Source organism: Mirounga angustirostris, unplaced genomic scaffold (genome assembly GCF_029215605.1).
Source record: "Mirounga angustirostris isolate CCGP_5_RB_7025 unplaced genomic scaffold, mMirAng1.0.hap1 SCAF_11, whole genome shotgun sequence".
NCBI lineage: Eukaryota > Metazoa > Chordata > Mammalia > Carnivora > Phocidae > Mirounga > Mirounga angustirostris.
The window spans coordinates 14,579,144-14,594,905 of NW_026991719.1; the positions used below are offsets into that span (position 1 = coordinate 14,579,144).

General features: G+C 37.1%; 1 protein-coding gene across 4 annotated transcripts in view; it reads right to left on the bottom strand.

The window, feature by feature from the left end:
• SCML2 (Scm polycomb group protein like 2) overlaps positions 1-15,762 on the bottom strand; it is a 95,397-nt gene that overhangs the window by 40,480 nt on the left and 39,155 nt on the right. For all 4 annotated transcript variants that reach the window (XM_064573833.1, XM_045875468.3, XM_045875461.3 and 1 more), the window contains exon 7: positions 9,936-10,179. In XM_064573833.1, coding sequence (XP_064429903.1) covers positions 9,936-10,179 — 244 coding nt within the window. The remainder of the gene's footprint in view (positions 1-9,935; positions 10,180-15,762) is intronic.

The window sequence follows — 15,762 nt, forward strand, 5'->3', positions numbered from 1 at the left end:
CTTTCCCAAATAAAGGAAAAATTTAAATATTAAATTAAAAAAATCACACATTGCCTTTAAAATACTGGTAGTTTCAGTTCTGATTCTAAGTTGCTGGATTTCAGGTCTTGCTCTTTCATGTATTAAATATGTGGACTTTAATGAGATGACTGGCTATAAATCCTATAACTATATGTGCCAGAGACAAAAGAAGGGCAATGTGAGAATAAATCAATAGCTTACAGAACATTCTTAAATTTCTATTATTTTTTTCAGAGAGAACCAAGATATAAAATACAAAGGAGGTGGGGAACAAGTTGAAACAAAAAACAGCAAGATCAGATCAATTCGTCAAGAAGGAAAAATCTACAATGGGCCTTGTTTTAGTTTACTTGACTCAGCCTTCTTTAAGTTGTCAAGGACATAGTAGCACACATACTTCTTTCCTCTTTCTCACCAGATACCCTGTACAGGTCTCCAGAATAAATCTGATGAGCAGTGACAGCACCAACCAGAGGTGAAGGGCTTTGAAAGATTGTAGGGTCATAACAAGGGCCAAGAAAGGAAAACCTAAATAAACAAGAGGAAAAAAAAGCCACAAAGCTTGCTGAATTTTCTACCCAAGGTACGTTTCCCAGTGGATTTTTCTACCAATGATAAGCATGAAAAGAACTTGGCTGTTTCTGATTATAGAAGTGTTAACACAGGGAGAAAAAAAAATTTGTTAGTCTAAGTTTTAAAGTATATTAAACTTTACTACTATTCTTGAAAAAAAAAAAGCCAGTAAAGCTTAAATAAGTAGTTTTTTTAATGTAAAGTCAAATCAAGTGGCATTCATGGATGCCTCATTACATTTCTTTAAGAAACTATGAAAGTTAATTATCTTTAGTCATTAGGTATTTTAAAAAGCTTTAAGTATTATATCTTAAAAAAATGTTGGAAAAGCAGTTATATAAAGGTCGAAAACCAAACATTTCCAGTGTGTTTAAGAAATATTCAAAAGTTGAACAAAAACAATACAGATTTTTTAAAATTTATGAAATTCCATTATTTGTGTGCCTTTTAAAATTATTTAGCTAAGACCCTTACTTTAGACCCTTAAATTATTTAATATTCAAGTCAATAAAATTAATATTTCTGCACATTTTTAAAGACCATAAATAACATTAGAAAGCAAATGACTGAGAAAAAAGTTTTTACTTTTATGACACCACACACCATACACAAAAATAAACCCAAAATGGATTAAAGACCTAAATGTGAGACCCGAAACCATAAAAATCCCAGAGGGGCGCACAGGCAGTAATTTCTTTAGCAACATCTTTCTAGATATGTCTCATGAGGCAAGGGAAATAAAAGCAAAAAAAAACTATTGGGGGGCGCCTGGGTGGCTCAGATGGTTGGGCGTCTGCCTTCGGCTCAGGTCATGATCCCAGGGTCCTGGGATCGAGTCCCACATCGGGCTCCCTGCTCCTTGGGAGCTTGCTTCTCCCTCTGCCTCTCTCTCTGTCTCTCATGAATAAATAAATAAAATCTTAAAAAAAAAAAAAAAAAAAAACTATTGGGACTACATCAAAATAAAAAGCTTCTACACAACAAAGGAAACAATCAACAAAACTAAAAGACAACCTACAGAATGGAAGAAGGTATTTGCAAATGACATATTCAATATAGGGTTAGTATCCAAAATATATAAAGAACTGATACAACTCAACACCCCAAAAAACAAATAATCCAATTAAAAAATGGGCAGAAGATATGAACAGGCATTTCTCCAAAGAAGACATGCAGATGGCCAACACACACATGAAAAGATGCTCAATACCACTTATTATCAGGGAAATGCAAATCAAAACCACAATGAGATATCACCACACACCTGTCAGAATGGCTAAAATCAAAAACACAAGAGACAAGAAGAGTTGGTAAGGATGTGGAGAAAAAGGAACCGTTGTGCACTGTTGGTGGAAATGCAAACTGGTGTAGCCACTCTGGAAGACAGTATGGAGGTTCCTCAAAAAGTTAAAAATAGAACTACTCTATGATCTAGTAACCGCACTACTGAGTACTTGCCCCAAAAATACAAACACACTAACTCAAAAGGATACATGCACCTTATGTTTATTGCAGCATTATTTGCAATAACCAGATTATGGAAGCAAACCAAGTATCCACTAACAGATAAATGGATAAAGATGTGGTGTATACACACACACAGGAATATTATTCAGCCATAAAAAAAAGAACGAAATCTTGCCATTTACAACAACATGGATGGAGCTAGAGAGTAAAATGCTAAGTGAAATAAGTCAGAGAAAGACAAATACCATATGATTCACTCATATGTGGATTTAAGGAATAAAACAAATGAGCAAAGGAAAGAGAGACAAACCAAGAAACAGACTCTTAACTATAAAGAACAAACTGATGATTACCAGAGGGAATGGGTGAAATAGGTGAAGGGGATTAAGAGTACACTTATAATGTGGGCGCCTGGGTGGCTCAGTCAATTAAGCATCTGACTTTGGCTCAGATCGTGACCTCAGGGTCCTGGGATCAAGTCCTGCATCAGGCTCCTCACTCAGTGGGAAGTCTGCTTATCCCTCTCCCTCTGCCCCTCCCCGCTCATGCTCTGTTTCTCTCTCAAATAAAATCTTTAAAATAAAAAAATAATTTTAACAAAAGAGTACACTTCTCATGATAAGCATTAAATAATGTATGGAATTGTTGGATCACTATATTATACACCTGAAACCAATGTAACACTTTATATTAACTATAGTGGAATTTGAAAAAAAGCAAATGACTAAGTTTTTACTTTTTTTTTTACTTTTTTGACATTTATTGCTATGTGTAATAAATGAAGCACTCAAAACAAATCAACACAAAAGGTAACAATAAGAAAAAAGCAGGAAAAGGGAATTAGCAGGAAAATTATAAAGGGATATTAATAGCCATGGTATATGGAAAAAAAAATCCAACCTCACTAATAATCTAAGAAATGAAAATTTTAAAAACTTTTTTTAAAGATTTCATTTATTTGTCAGAGAGAAAGCGCGTGTGCACGAGCCAGGGGCGCAGCAGGCAGAGGGAGAAGCAGGCTCCCCGCAGAGCAAGGAGCCCAATGTGGACTTGAGCCCAGGACCCTGGGATCATGACCTGAGCCAAAGGCAGACGCTTAACCAACTGAGCCACCCAGGCGTCCCTTAAAAACATTTTTTTAATTAACAGAAATAATAAGATAATGCCCAAAGTTGACCAGAGAAGGAAAAAACCACTTTCACTCTCCTCTGAGGGGAATGGAAATGGGTATTACTTTCTGAAAGACAGTTTGTCAGCCTTAGAAACATATCCCCTAACCCAGCAAACTTAGTCTATGGAAATAATTAGAGATATGCAAAGATATATTCATCATATCATCTATGTCAAACAAAATAGAAGTGTGGCTAAATTATGGTACAACCATGTAATGTAATACAACACAGAAATATAATTTTGTAGGGATATATTTTACATGGGAACACAATCACAATGTATTATGAAAAAGTAGGTAAGAAACCAGAATATGCAGAATAATCCCTTTCAAAATAAAATTATTTTAAAGTACAAATGTAACCTACAGCATGTTCTTGTTTAAAAGAAAAAAAAAAAGCCACAGGGACACCTGGGTGGCTCAGTCGTCAAGCGTCTGCCTTCGGCTCGGGTCATAATCCCAGGGTCCTGGGATCAAGTCCCATAACAGGCTCCTTGCTCAGCGAGGAGCCTGTTTCTCCCTCTGCCTGCCGTTTCCCCTGCTTGTGCTTGCTTTCTCTCTTTCGTTCTCTCTCTCTGGCAAATAAATAATAAAATCTTAAAAAAATTAATTAAAAATTTTTTTAAAAAGCCACAGATAAAAGCAAAAGTTCCCTTTACCACTCAACACCCCTTCCCAGATATAATTACTACTAAAGATTTGATATATAGCCTTTCAGATCTTTTCTATGTATGAATATACATACATCTATAGTTACACATAGAAATACATTATTTGTTTTGACTTAATAGTATTATACTGTATGTATTTTGAGGGGTTGCTTTTTTCACTTAACACATCTTGGAAAGCTTTCTTAGTAAACAGGAATCCTCTCATTCTTCTAAATCGTTCTATATTATTCTAAAGAATAACTATGCCACAACTTATTTCAACATTTCTCTTGATTTGGCCATGTGTGTTCTAAAGCTATATGTATAAGACAAAAAGAAGAAAAAGCAGTACAAAGCCAAGTACAGATCAAACTATTTGTCATGGTTATCTCTGCATGCTTTCCTGAATTTTTTGCTTTGAGCATTTATTACTTTTTTCTATTAGAGAAAACTGTTATATTAAAATAATGAAAAATAATTTTAAAGTATTATGATTTTAGAATATATCACATTACATCTAAGAAATGATATTTTTATATTATAGCTGTCATTTAATGAATGATTATCGGCTAAAGTAAATGTTTTCTCTACTCAAAGAGTATTTCACCTTGTATAATAAGTACAGCAATAACCCTATTAATCCATGTAATGAATAAGCAATGCTTGGAAAAAAGTAAAAATGAATCATTTATGAAATATCTTTGGGTGAGTATCAACTAACAATCTTTAACCATACTTTTCCGAGAATCCTAAGATTCTTCTGGGGACTTCTGTGAATCTTTACAAAACAGAATGTGGCAACAGGGGGCACATCTTTGTTTCTACTCTAAAGCTTCCAAATTCTACTTTCACATGGTTTGGATTATTTGTATTCATAAAGCAGTCATGAGAAGTGCTTTATAATGTCAAATCATTTGTGCCATTTGAAATCCTTATTGATGATAAAACAGTTAAAATGTAATATAAAACATTTAAAGTTTTTCACACGTAAAAAAAACAAATCATCATTTGTATATATGTGGTTCTGCCAAGATATCAAGATTCAACAAAATCCACACCTAGAAGTATCAGAGTAAAACTGCAGAACACCAATATGAAATATTAAAGTAGCTAGAGAAAAAATATTAAAGTAGCTAGAGAAAAAAATATTAAAGTAGCTAGAGAAAACATTAAAGTAGCTAGAGAAAAAAATGACAGATCAGAGGAAAAATAATTAGATTGACAGTTGAATTCTCAATAGCAATGGAAACCAAAAGGTAAAAGAATGATATCTTCAATGTACTGAAAGAAAATGCCTGTCAATCTAGAATTCTACACCCAGAGAAAATGTCTTTCAAGGGAGGAGTTGAAATAATGACATATTCAGATGAATGTAAACTGAGAGGGCATGCCACTAGCAGACCCCCTCACTAAAGAAAAATCTGAAGGATCTATCTCAGACAGAAGAGAATTAATCCCAGATGAAAGGTTTGAGATGCTAAGAAGGAATAAACACGTTGAATATGTTGGTGAATCTCAACAAATACTGACTATATGAACAATAATAATAGCTAGGAGGATTCCTAAAAGATATAACTAATTAAAATATACAACAGTGGAGTGCCCAGGTGGCTCAGTTGGTTGGGTGTCCAACTCTTGATTTTGGCTCAGGTCATGATCTCAGGGTTCTTTTAAGATTTTTTTTTTTTTTTTATTCGACAGAGAGAGACAGAGCGAGAGAGGGAACACAGTCATGGGGAGTGGGAGAGGGAGAAGCAGGCTTCCCGTGGAGCAAGGAGCCCGACACGGGGCTCGATCCCAGGACCCTGAGATCATGACCTGAGCCGAAGGCAGACGCTTAACGACTGAGCCACCCAGGTGCCCCCCATGATCTCAGGGTTCTAAGATTCAGGCCCGCATCGGGCTCCATGTTGGGCATGGAGCCTGCTTAAGATTCTCTCTCTCCCTCTGCCCCTCCCACACCTCAAAATAAATAAAATAAAATAAAATAAAATAAAATAAAATAAAATAAAATAAAATAAAATAAAATAAAATATACAACAGTAACAACATGAATGTGAAGGGGATAAATGGGCAGAGTGTTCTAAGTTCCCTTTATTGTCTTAGTACAGAATAAAGATATTGATCAATTTCAGACTTCCATTAAGTCAAGAAAGCATGTTAAAATTTTTAGAGTACTAAAAGAACAGAAAATATAATGTATACCTTCCAACCAAGAAGAGGGGAAAAATGGAATAAGAAAAAATAACCCCAAAAGGACAAGAAAGGAAAATAAAACAGAAAAGGCAGGACAAATAAAAAGCTCAAAATAAGGTGGCATACTGAAAACCAAGTATGTCTGTAATCACAATAAATATAAATAGATTTTAAAAGCTCCAGTTAAAAGACAGACTGGCTGACTAGCCAAAAAATCAAAATCCTACTATTTACAAGAAATTCAACTTTTTAGACAAGACTAGGTAAATGTTGAACATTAGAAACAGAGAGGCCAAGAACACCAACCAAACAAAAGCTGGTATAGCTATATATAGCTAATAGCAAATATAAAATAAAGCAGATTTTAAGGTTAAAAAAAAAAAGTCACCATAATGAGGGTTACTACAGAAGGTTCAACCAACCAGGACACTATAGTAGTTCAAAATTTGTACACACCTGATAACGTACCCACAAAACAGATAAAGCATAAAGTAAACACTAGAAGAACTACAAGCAAAAACAAACTTATAATCATAATGGAACCTACAGGGGAAAAACAATTTGAGTAACACCAAACTTCTCAAAAGAAACCCTGGAAGCCAGAAGGAAGTTACACTACATTTTACAAGTGCTTAAAGAAAAGAACTGTCAACACTGAATTCTATATCCAGCAACTATCCTTCAAGAATGAAGGGAAAATAAAAACATTCTTGGATGATGGAAAACTAAGAATTTGTTGCCAGATGACCTACCCTAAAAGAATGACTAAAAGAAGTTCTCTAAAACAGAGAGGAAATGATGATAAAAGGAATCTGAAAATCAGGAAGAAAGAACTGAAATGGCAAAATGTGGGTAAATACTTCTGAATTTTCTAATTATGTTTAACAGTTGAACAAAAATTTTAACACTAATTCATTCTCAATGAATGTAAATATTTAAGAAAATATTATGAATGATGGAGGCTAAAGGGATATAAATTGAAGTAAGGTTTCTAAATTTCACTTTAACTTGTGAAATGTCTAGTGGGGTAAAGGACAGAGGAGGTGGATCTCAGAAAGTATCCATGAAACCACATTTTTAAAAAAATGCTCTGCATCTATTTATTCAGCTCTCTAAATCTGGCTTTTCAAAGTAGTCTAGTAACCATGCTTTTACTTAAGACCACTAATGAGCTCTCCTCTCAACGTTTATGCTGTACTATCTTTCATCTCCTGTTGTTAGGGAAACCAACCTAGTAACTCTCCTACATTTACGTATACTTTTTCTCTTGATTTCTATCTTCTACTCATCCCTTATTTTTGTGTTTCTCAAAGTCTGGGCTTCAAACCATGTGCAATGGAAACACCAGAGCCCCACTCCAGATCTACTGATTCAGAACCCCTGGGTATGAGTTCCAGGGCATCAGCTTTTGAAAAAGTCCCCCCTCCCCCCCAGATGATTCAAGTGTGAGAATTGTTTTAAATATTCACCCACAAGGTTCTGTCCTTGGTCCTTTTCTACTTCTACCTGTTACACATGCAAAATTAAAGCCACACCCAAAACTTCCCCCACTTACTGCTATCAGTTGGATGTGTAAGCTGCCTACCATCCACCCCTCCCCCAGACAGCACCTATAATCCTACCTGACACACAGAATATTTATTTGAATGAGCATGATGGCTCTCAAACCTGCTTTGTCAACTAAGACCTATCTCTTTTGGGCTCCATACCTGCATGTGCAGCTATCCAATGGACATGTTCACCTGGTATCTTAAAGTTACCCTGAATTAGTTAGGATTAAATTCAGCTAACAGTAAGAGAAAAACCTAAAAGAATAATGGTTTATATAACATAGAAGTTTATTTCTCTCAAATAACAGTCTGGAACAGGCCAGTATGAAAATTCTGCTCCACAAAATTCTCAGGGATTTTGGCTTATTTCTGCTTTTCACTCCACTATACCTAGAATATGGTCCCCATTTCATTGTTCAAGATGGAACTCCACCCAAAACAAGCACATAACTAGCATCAGGACAGAAGCAGGAAGAAGGAAGACAGAAGGGTACATTCATCTCTAATATACTTCCTATAAGTAGAACATACTAGCTCTACTTTTATCCCGTTGACCAGGACTTAGTCTCATGGCCATATATAACTGCTAAGGGAGGCTGTAAATATAGCCTTCATGGTAGGCAGCTGAATTGTGTTACTAAGAAAAAAAGGGATACCAGATAGTATAAAACAACAGCATTCTTGGTCATGCATTCCAAAGTCATCATGTTCCAAACTGAACTACCTCGTTTTCAGGGTAAACTGTGCGATTTTATACCTTTGTGAAGTGTCCACCCTACCTTTATCTCTATTCTGCCTGGCAAACTCCTTCTCTCTTAATACATCATGTGTCTTTCTGTTAAGCATTCCTTTACCCAACTGATTTTCCCTCCAGCCTAAACAAACTGGATGTCTTTGGGCCACTTTCGTATCTAGCACACGTCTCTATTTTTGCACTGCTGATTCTGTATATATACATATTTTTTTTTAAGTCTATTCTTCCATTTATCCCTCTAACTCCTTGAGGGCAGAGACTGCCTTAGTATCATACACACATAGATCTGGAGCATATTAAATTTTACAAAAATCAGCCATTATTATCTACTTGCTAGAATTATGGCAGCAGGCAACTGGTAAAATACGTCCCTAATAAAAAGGACATCACGGTATGTAGTATTGTAATATAATGGAATGTGTTAAAGTCCCAAATCAAAAAAGAAAGCAGTTACAAGAATATGGCTGTATGCTTTTATCTAGCCACTGCTCTCATCTTACACACATTACTTACACATTTTCTACATTCATCTTTTTTTCTGGTATAAATAAATTTTAGTTGGATAAATTTTAAGTATGTTTACATTTGATTCTACTAATAAGTTTATATTTAACTTAAGCCAATGATTAGGTTCTATGCTTAGATCCCACTTAAATTTCAGCAGTTATTCCATCACAGAAGACCAGGTTAGGCATGTCTAAGCTCTTGGAAGACACCTAAGGAACCTCAATATTTTGATGATTTTTTTCTGAAAGAAAATATCTAGATGATCATAGAATTCAACTTTAGGAAGCACAGCATTACAACTGATAAACACCTGACTATAATAACATGTTAATCTGTAATGGTTTCCATAGTCTAAAATTTTCACTGACATGGGCGCCTGGGTGGCTGTCGGTTGAATGTCCAACTCTTGACTTCAGCTCAGGTCATGATCTCAGGGTTATGAAATCGAGTCCCATGTTGGGCTCAGAGCTCAGCGGGGAATCTGCTTGAGATTCTCTCCCTCAGCCCCTTCCCCAACTCATGCGCACGTTCTCTCTCAAATAAATAAATCTTTTTAAAAAATAAAGTAAAATTTTCACTGATGGGTAGATTTTACTTAAGACTATAAATAAACTATCAAATTAACTTGAAAAAACTGACCAAAATTGTGCAAAACACATACATAACAGTTGTTACACCTTACCATTTAAAAACTACCTTTGAGATATAAACAATGGAATACTATGTATAATTTTACATTGAATATCAACTATAAAGATAGCTAAGCACCCCAAAATGCTTTCAGTAACAAGACTTCAATGGTCCAAGTGTGACTTGTAGCTTGCCCATATTCTCCAATGTGGACTGTCAATTCAGATTATGATGCTGAGTTGGCCCTCAAAAATTCTAATCATTGCCGTCTTCTACCTTCAGTTCTCTAGCCTAGGCAGTGCCCTCCCTGTTCTGTCTGCTGTTCCAGCTGAGCAAGAAGTCCTAACCTCAATGCCAATAGCAGTTAGATCTAACTTTAATAAAATAAAAGAACATGTAGTTACTTATTATCTTACCATGAGTTCCAGGTGGTTGTAATACATCTCCTGTCAGGCGACACCACCCAACTGGGAAAATATCTCGACAATCGTACTTGCACCAGTAATCAAAAGCTCCACTCCAGCCATCAAATGTGATATAAACTTCATCTCCTCTAACATCTCCAATAGTTGCAGGGCAGATCAGATAAGGGTTCTTTTTGTCTATAGCTTCAAGTTTCATTCCCACTTTAAAATTATTTAGAGGTGGCTTTGGTGGTTCCTACCAAAACATTTTAAAAAAAAGTTTTTTGTTAAGATGTAATAAGAAGCATTTGTTCAACTGTATCTCACAACTTTTAGCAACCAAAAATTAAACTCCATGTTTATCAATTAAATACAGGAAGAAAACAGTTCTCAGAAGTCTCTCTGAAACTCTGCTCTACATCTCACTTACTCTGGAGCAGAGCCAAGAACCTGGACGGAAATAAAACCAGACTGATAGTAATTCATTCATTCATCTAAGAAATAGGTGTTATATGGTATGTACCAGAAATTTAGGATTAATTAGTGAACAAAAAATAACAAAGATCCCGGCTCTGGTGGAGCTTACCTTCTAGTGGTGGGTGGTAGTAGTGGTTGGGTGCGGGTAAGGGAAAAAGAGAGAAGCAATCAACAAGAAAGTTTAAAAGAGGGAATCAAACAAACCTAATAAATGTATAAATTATAGGGTATGTTGAAAGCTGGTAAGTCCAAAGAGAACGAACAGCAGCATATATTATCTAAAAAAAACAAAAAAAGAAACCACCTCCAAGTATAAAATGCAGACACAAGAACATGAAAGTCATATAGTCTGGGGTCATTTATGATATCCAATCCAGAAACCAATATTAAAAAAGCATCCTTTAGTTATAAACATCTAAAGCATGCAAATGCTAACAGGATTCTTAAAAGCCTAAGTGCTATGTTAAAAGCAACACCTTTTCTTTCAATTTGCTTTTTATCCTAGTAAATAGCACCATCATCAGCCCAGTCATCCAAGCCAGAAGCCTGGAAATAGTCCTAGACCAGGGGTTATCAGCCCAACTAAACATCAAAATTACTTGGGGCCACACCCCCAGGATATTGATTTAACTGGTCTGGGGTGGGGCCCAGGCATCAGCACATTTTAATTCCCCAGGTGATCCTAATGTGCATCCAAGGCTGAGAACCACTGCGCTAGACACATTCTTTTCCCGCAACACTCACATTCAAAGACCAAGACCTGCCAATTCTATCCCTTAGATTCCTAGGATAACAACATTAAAAGTTAACCTTCAATCATTTAGTATAAGCCAGGCACTGTTCTAAATGTTTTCCATATATTTAATTCTCACAACTCTATAAAGTCAATGCAATTATTATCCCCATTTTATAGATGATAAAACTGATGCACAATTGCCTAAGAATATACCAGAAGTATCAGAGCTAGATTTTAAACGTAGGCTGACAACTCCTTGGAACATCCTACCACATTCACCTGCTCGGACAACTCCAACTGATCCACTTCAAAGCCCAACTCTCCTGGTCTCTTTAAGGCTTCCCCGGCCAACTCCCGCCCACTCCTACACCCCCTCAAAGGAGGTGCTCTTGCCTTCAACTGCAAAAGTACTCTTGAAATGTGTTTACTCCTCTGAGGCTCAGGGATTCTCAAAAGCAGATATATCTTATTCATATTGTTATTTCCAGCAGAGTACTCAACAGCAAGATCTTTTTAAAAAAAAAAACCAAAACGAATTAACCAAGTAATCACCTGAAGAACAGTAAACAAGCTTTCAACTAATTCTTTCACCAAGATACAATCTAAAAACATACTGGTGGGTTGATTCCTTTTTTAAAATGCCCCCTTTAAACCCATCTCACTGTCCTTACTTTTCCAGTGATATCCTTTATACCCTTGAAGTCTTAAAGTTCCTTAATTATTAGTCTTCAAAGTCCTTTTAATTACATAATCTTAATTTGGTTCTTAAAAACCACCCAAAAGTCAGCAGGGCAAAAGTTAGCTTGATCAAAGATCACAGTTATTTGATAAACAAGTAGCTGGTAAGAAGCAGACTTACTGCCACTTCATGAAGGGGCTAAAGGTCAACTAATTGTTACTACATATGGCAGGAGAAAAGGGAGGAGGATTTGACAAAAGAAAACTTTGGCAGTTGATAAACTTGTGCTGCACATTCACAGAATGGAGGAAATATTCAAGGCACACATAAGGTTCCTAGGACCTTACACTATCATATAACCAAATAAGAATAAGACTTTCTGTAGCAAAGCAAACTAAATTCAAATGGCAAGACACATTTTCTGCTACAAAATAGAATTAAGACAGGAATGAGCAGGAAAGAAAATTTTAAGATTCATGGGCGCCTGGGTGGCTCAATTGGTTAAGCGACTGCCTTCGGCTCAGGTCATGATCTTGGAGTCCCGGGATCGAGTCCCGCATCAGGCTCCCTGCTCAGCGGGGAGCCTGCTTCTCCCTCTGACCCTCCCCCCTCTCAAGTGCTCTCTCATTCTCTCTTTCTCAAATAAATAAATAAAATCTTTAAAAAAAAATTTTAAGATTCAAACTCTAATCTAAAAAGATAACCCAAATGTAACAGTATGTCATCAATAACACTATTAGCTGACAAGTAAAAAAAAAAACAGACAATGATTATGGACAAAATGCAATTTATTCTCTAAGATTTTCATACTGTTTATTAATTCTTCTAAATTTCATGAAAACTCTACCAAAGTTACTTACATCAGTATAGCCATACAAACATATATTAACAGAGCTCTGGAAGAAAACAAATATATTGATTTTTAAAAAACCAAAGGAACTGCTCCTTTTTCATAAATAAATGAAAGGGTTTTATCTCAAAACAAGCTACCTCCAGATTTAGATAATTGGCAAAATGGTTCCCTCTGCTGTCCACAAAAGGTAATGATATAAAGTAGCTTTTAAAAATGTTTTTAAAGAATGTTTTGTATGTCATCATCAGTTCTTGAATGACTTCCTAAACACAAAGATATAATGTGTAGGGGCGCCTGGCTGGCTCAGTCGGTAAAGCATGCAACTCCTGATCTTGGGGTACTGAGTTCAAGCCCAACGTTGGGTGGAGAGCTTACTTAAAAAAAAAAAAATATATATATATATATATATGTGAGTAAAGAACGCTCTTTTAACCCCTCTCCTTGCCTACCTACCTACAATATGCTTCTCCTTAAAGGCTATTTCTTTTCATATCCCACAGACTCTGAGGCCAAGTGTGAGCATTATCTGCATTACCCCTCCGCTTGCAATATTCTTACCCTTGTAACCTCATGGTTCCTTCTCTCCCTTTCTTCAGATCTTCACTCCAATGGCATCTTCTCAGCAAGACCTTCCTGGCCAACCTATCTAAAATGTCACTCTCCCTTTTCCTTAGCAGTTACAACCATCAAACATAATATAGACTTTATTTATTTTGCATGGTTTATTATGCATCTCCCCAGCCAGAAGGCAAGCTCCATAAGGACAGGAGCTCTTTCACTGCTTTGTTTATGGCTGTATTCCCAGAGTCTACTCCTGACCACAGACTCCTATCCTTAACTTCTACTTCCTTACTTTTAATCAACTACTTCTTTGACCTCATCAAAAATTCTAGTCCTTTAAGCTTCATTTATTTATTCACAAATATTTACGAAGTGCCTACTAATGTCAGACACTACTGAAGGCTCCTGATATACATTAAGTAGCAAAACAGACAAAAATCCCCCCCTTGTGGTATTCACATGCTTAGTAAAGAGAAAGATGAGAAACACCATAACATAAGCAAAATATATTCTATGTCAAAAATGGTAAGTGCTGGGGCGCCTGGGTGGCTCAGTCGTTAAGCGTCTGCCTTCGGCTCAGGTCATGATCCCAGGGTCCTGGGATCGAGCCCTGCATCAGGCTCCCTGCTCCGCGGGAAGCCTGTTTCTCCCTCTCCCTCTCCCCCTGCTTGTGATCCTGCTCTCACTGTGTCTCTCTCTGTCAAATAAATAAATAAAATCTTAAAAAAAAAAAAAAATGATAAGTGCTATGCAAAAAAAGAAAGTAAAGCAGAGCAAGGGCAATCCAGAGAAAAATGTAAGGGAGGGGTTGTGCAAAACTTGAAATAGGGTGAGGAGCCTGGATGGTGCAGTCGGTTAAGCGGGACCAACTCTTGGTTTCAGCTTAGGTCCTGAGACTGAGCCCTGTGATGGGCACCCCACCCCCTGGCACATGCATGCGCAGGAGCTCTCTCTCTCTCTCTCTAATAAAATCTTTGAAAATAATAATAAATAAATCTTAAAAAGAAACACTTTATTTTTTTTAAGATTTTACTTATCTGAGAGAAAGAGAGAGAGAGAGAGAGGTGAGGGGTAGTGCACGAGTGGCGGGGGGAGGACAGAGAAAGGGAGAAGCAGACTCCCTGCTCGGCAGGGAGCCCAATATGGGGCTCGATTCCAGGACTCTGGGATCATGACCTAGCCGATGGCAGGTGCTTAACTGACTGAGCCACCCAGGCGCCCCAAAAAGAAATACTTTAAATAGGGTAATGAGAACAAGCCTCATATGGAAGGTGACATGTGAACAGAACCCTAAAGGTGATTATTAACCACGCAGTTACCTACAGGAAGAGTATTCCAGGCAGAGAGAATAGCCAGGGCCAAGGCCCTAAAGCAGATGTGTCCACATGTTCGAAGAACAAGGAAGTGAGTGTGGCTACAATTTAGTATGCAAGTGAGAGAGCAGTAGGAAACAAGGTTAGAGAGACAATGAGGGGTCGTATGGAGAGCCATGGAGGCCACTATAAGGACTCTGAGTTTTACTCTGAGTAAAATGGTGAGCCCCTGGACAATTTTGAGCAGAGAAGTGATATAATCTCATTTATGTTTTAAAAGGAATATTCTGGTTACTGTGTTGACTACAAACTGTAAGGTTATAAATAAAGAGGTCAATGAGGAGGCTACTGAAGTAATCTAGGTGAGAGATAAAAGCAACTTGTACCAGCTGATAGCAAGAGAGATGTCAAGAAGTAGCTGGATTTTGAATGTATTTTGAAGGTAACGCCCATAGGATTTCCTTATGGACTGGATGTAGTGTGTGAAAGAAATAATCACCAAGGTTTTTGGCCTGAGCAATTGGAATAACAGTTACCACTCCTCGAGATGGGAAAGGCTGCAGGCAGAAGTCTGAGATGTCTATTGGACATCCAAGTGGGGATGTTGAGTGGATATTCAAGTCTGAGTTGGGAACAAAAAGTCTGAATTGGAAGTACCGATTTGAAAGTCATCTGCATATCAACTGTATTTAAAGCCACGAATTAGATGAGATCACCAAGGAATTAATACAGATCAGAGTTTCTCAACGTTGGCACTATTGCCATTTGGAGTCAGAATATTCTGTGGTGGGGGCTGTTCTGTGCACTGTAGGATATTTAGCAGTGTCCCTGGTCTCTACCCACTAGATTTAAGTAGCACCCCCCCACACACACACACAGTTGTGATGAGCAAAAATGTCCCCATATATTGCCAAATGTCTCGTGCGGGGCAAATCGCCCCCCTTCCCAGTTGAGAACCACCGATAGAGATAAAAAAGTGAAGGGGACCAAATACTCTAACATTCTATAAAATTCTTTCACATCCAGGTTACAGAGCATCATGTCACCCAAAATCGACTTATCCCGCTGTCATTTTATTATCTCCAAACCTTAATTCAAGATCACCATGGGATGCCTGGGTGGTTCAGTCGGTTAAGTGTCTGACTCTTGATTTTGGCTTAGGTTGTGATCTCAGGGTCACAAGATGAAGCCCCGCATCAGGCTCCACACTGAGGATGGAG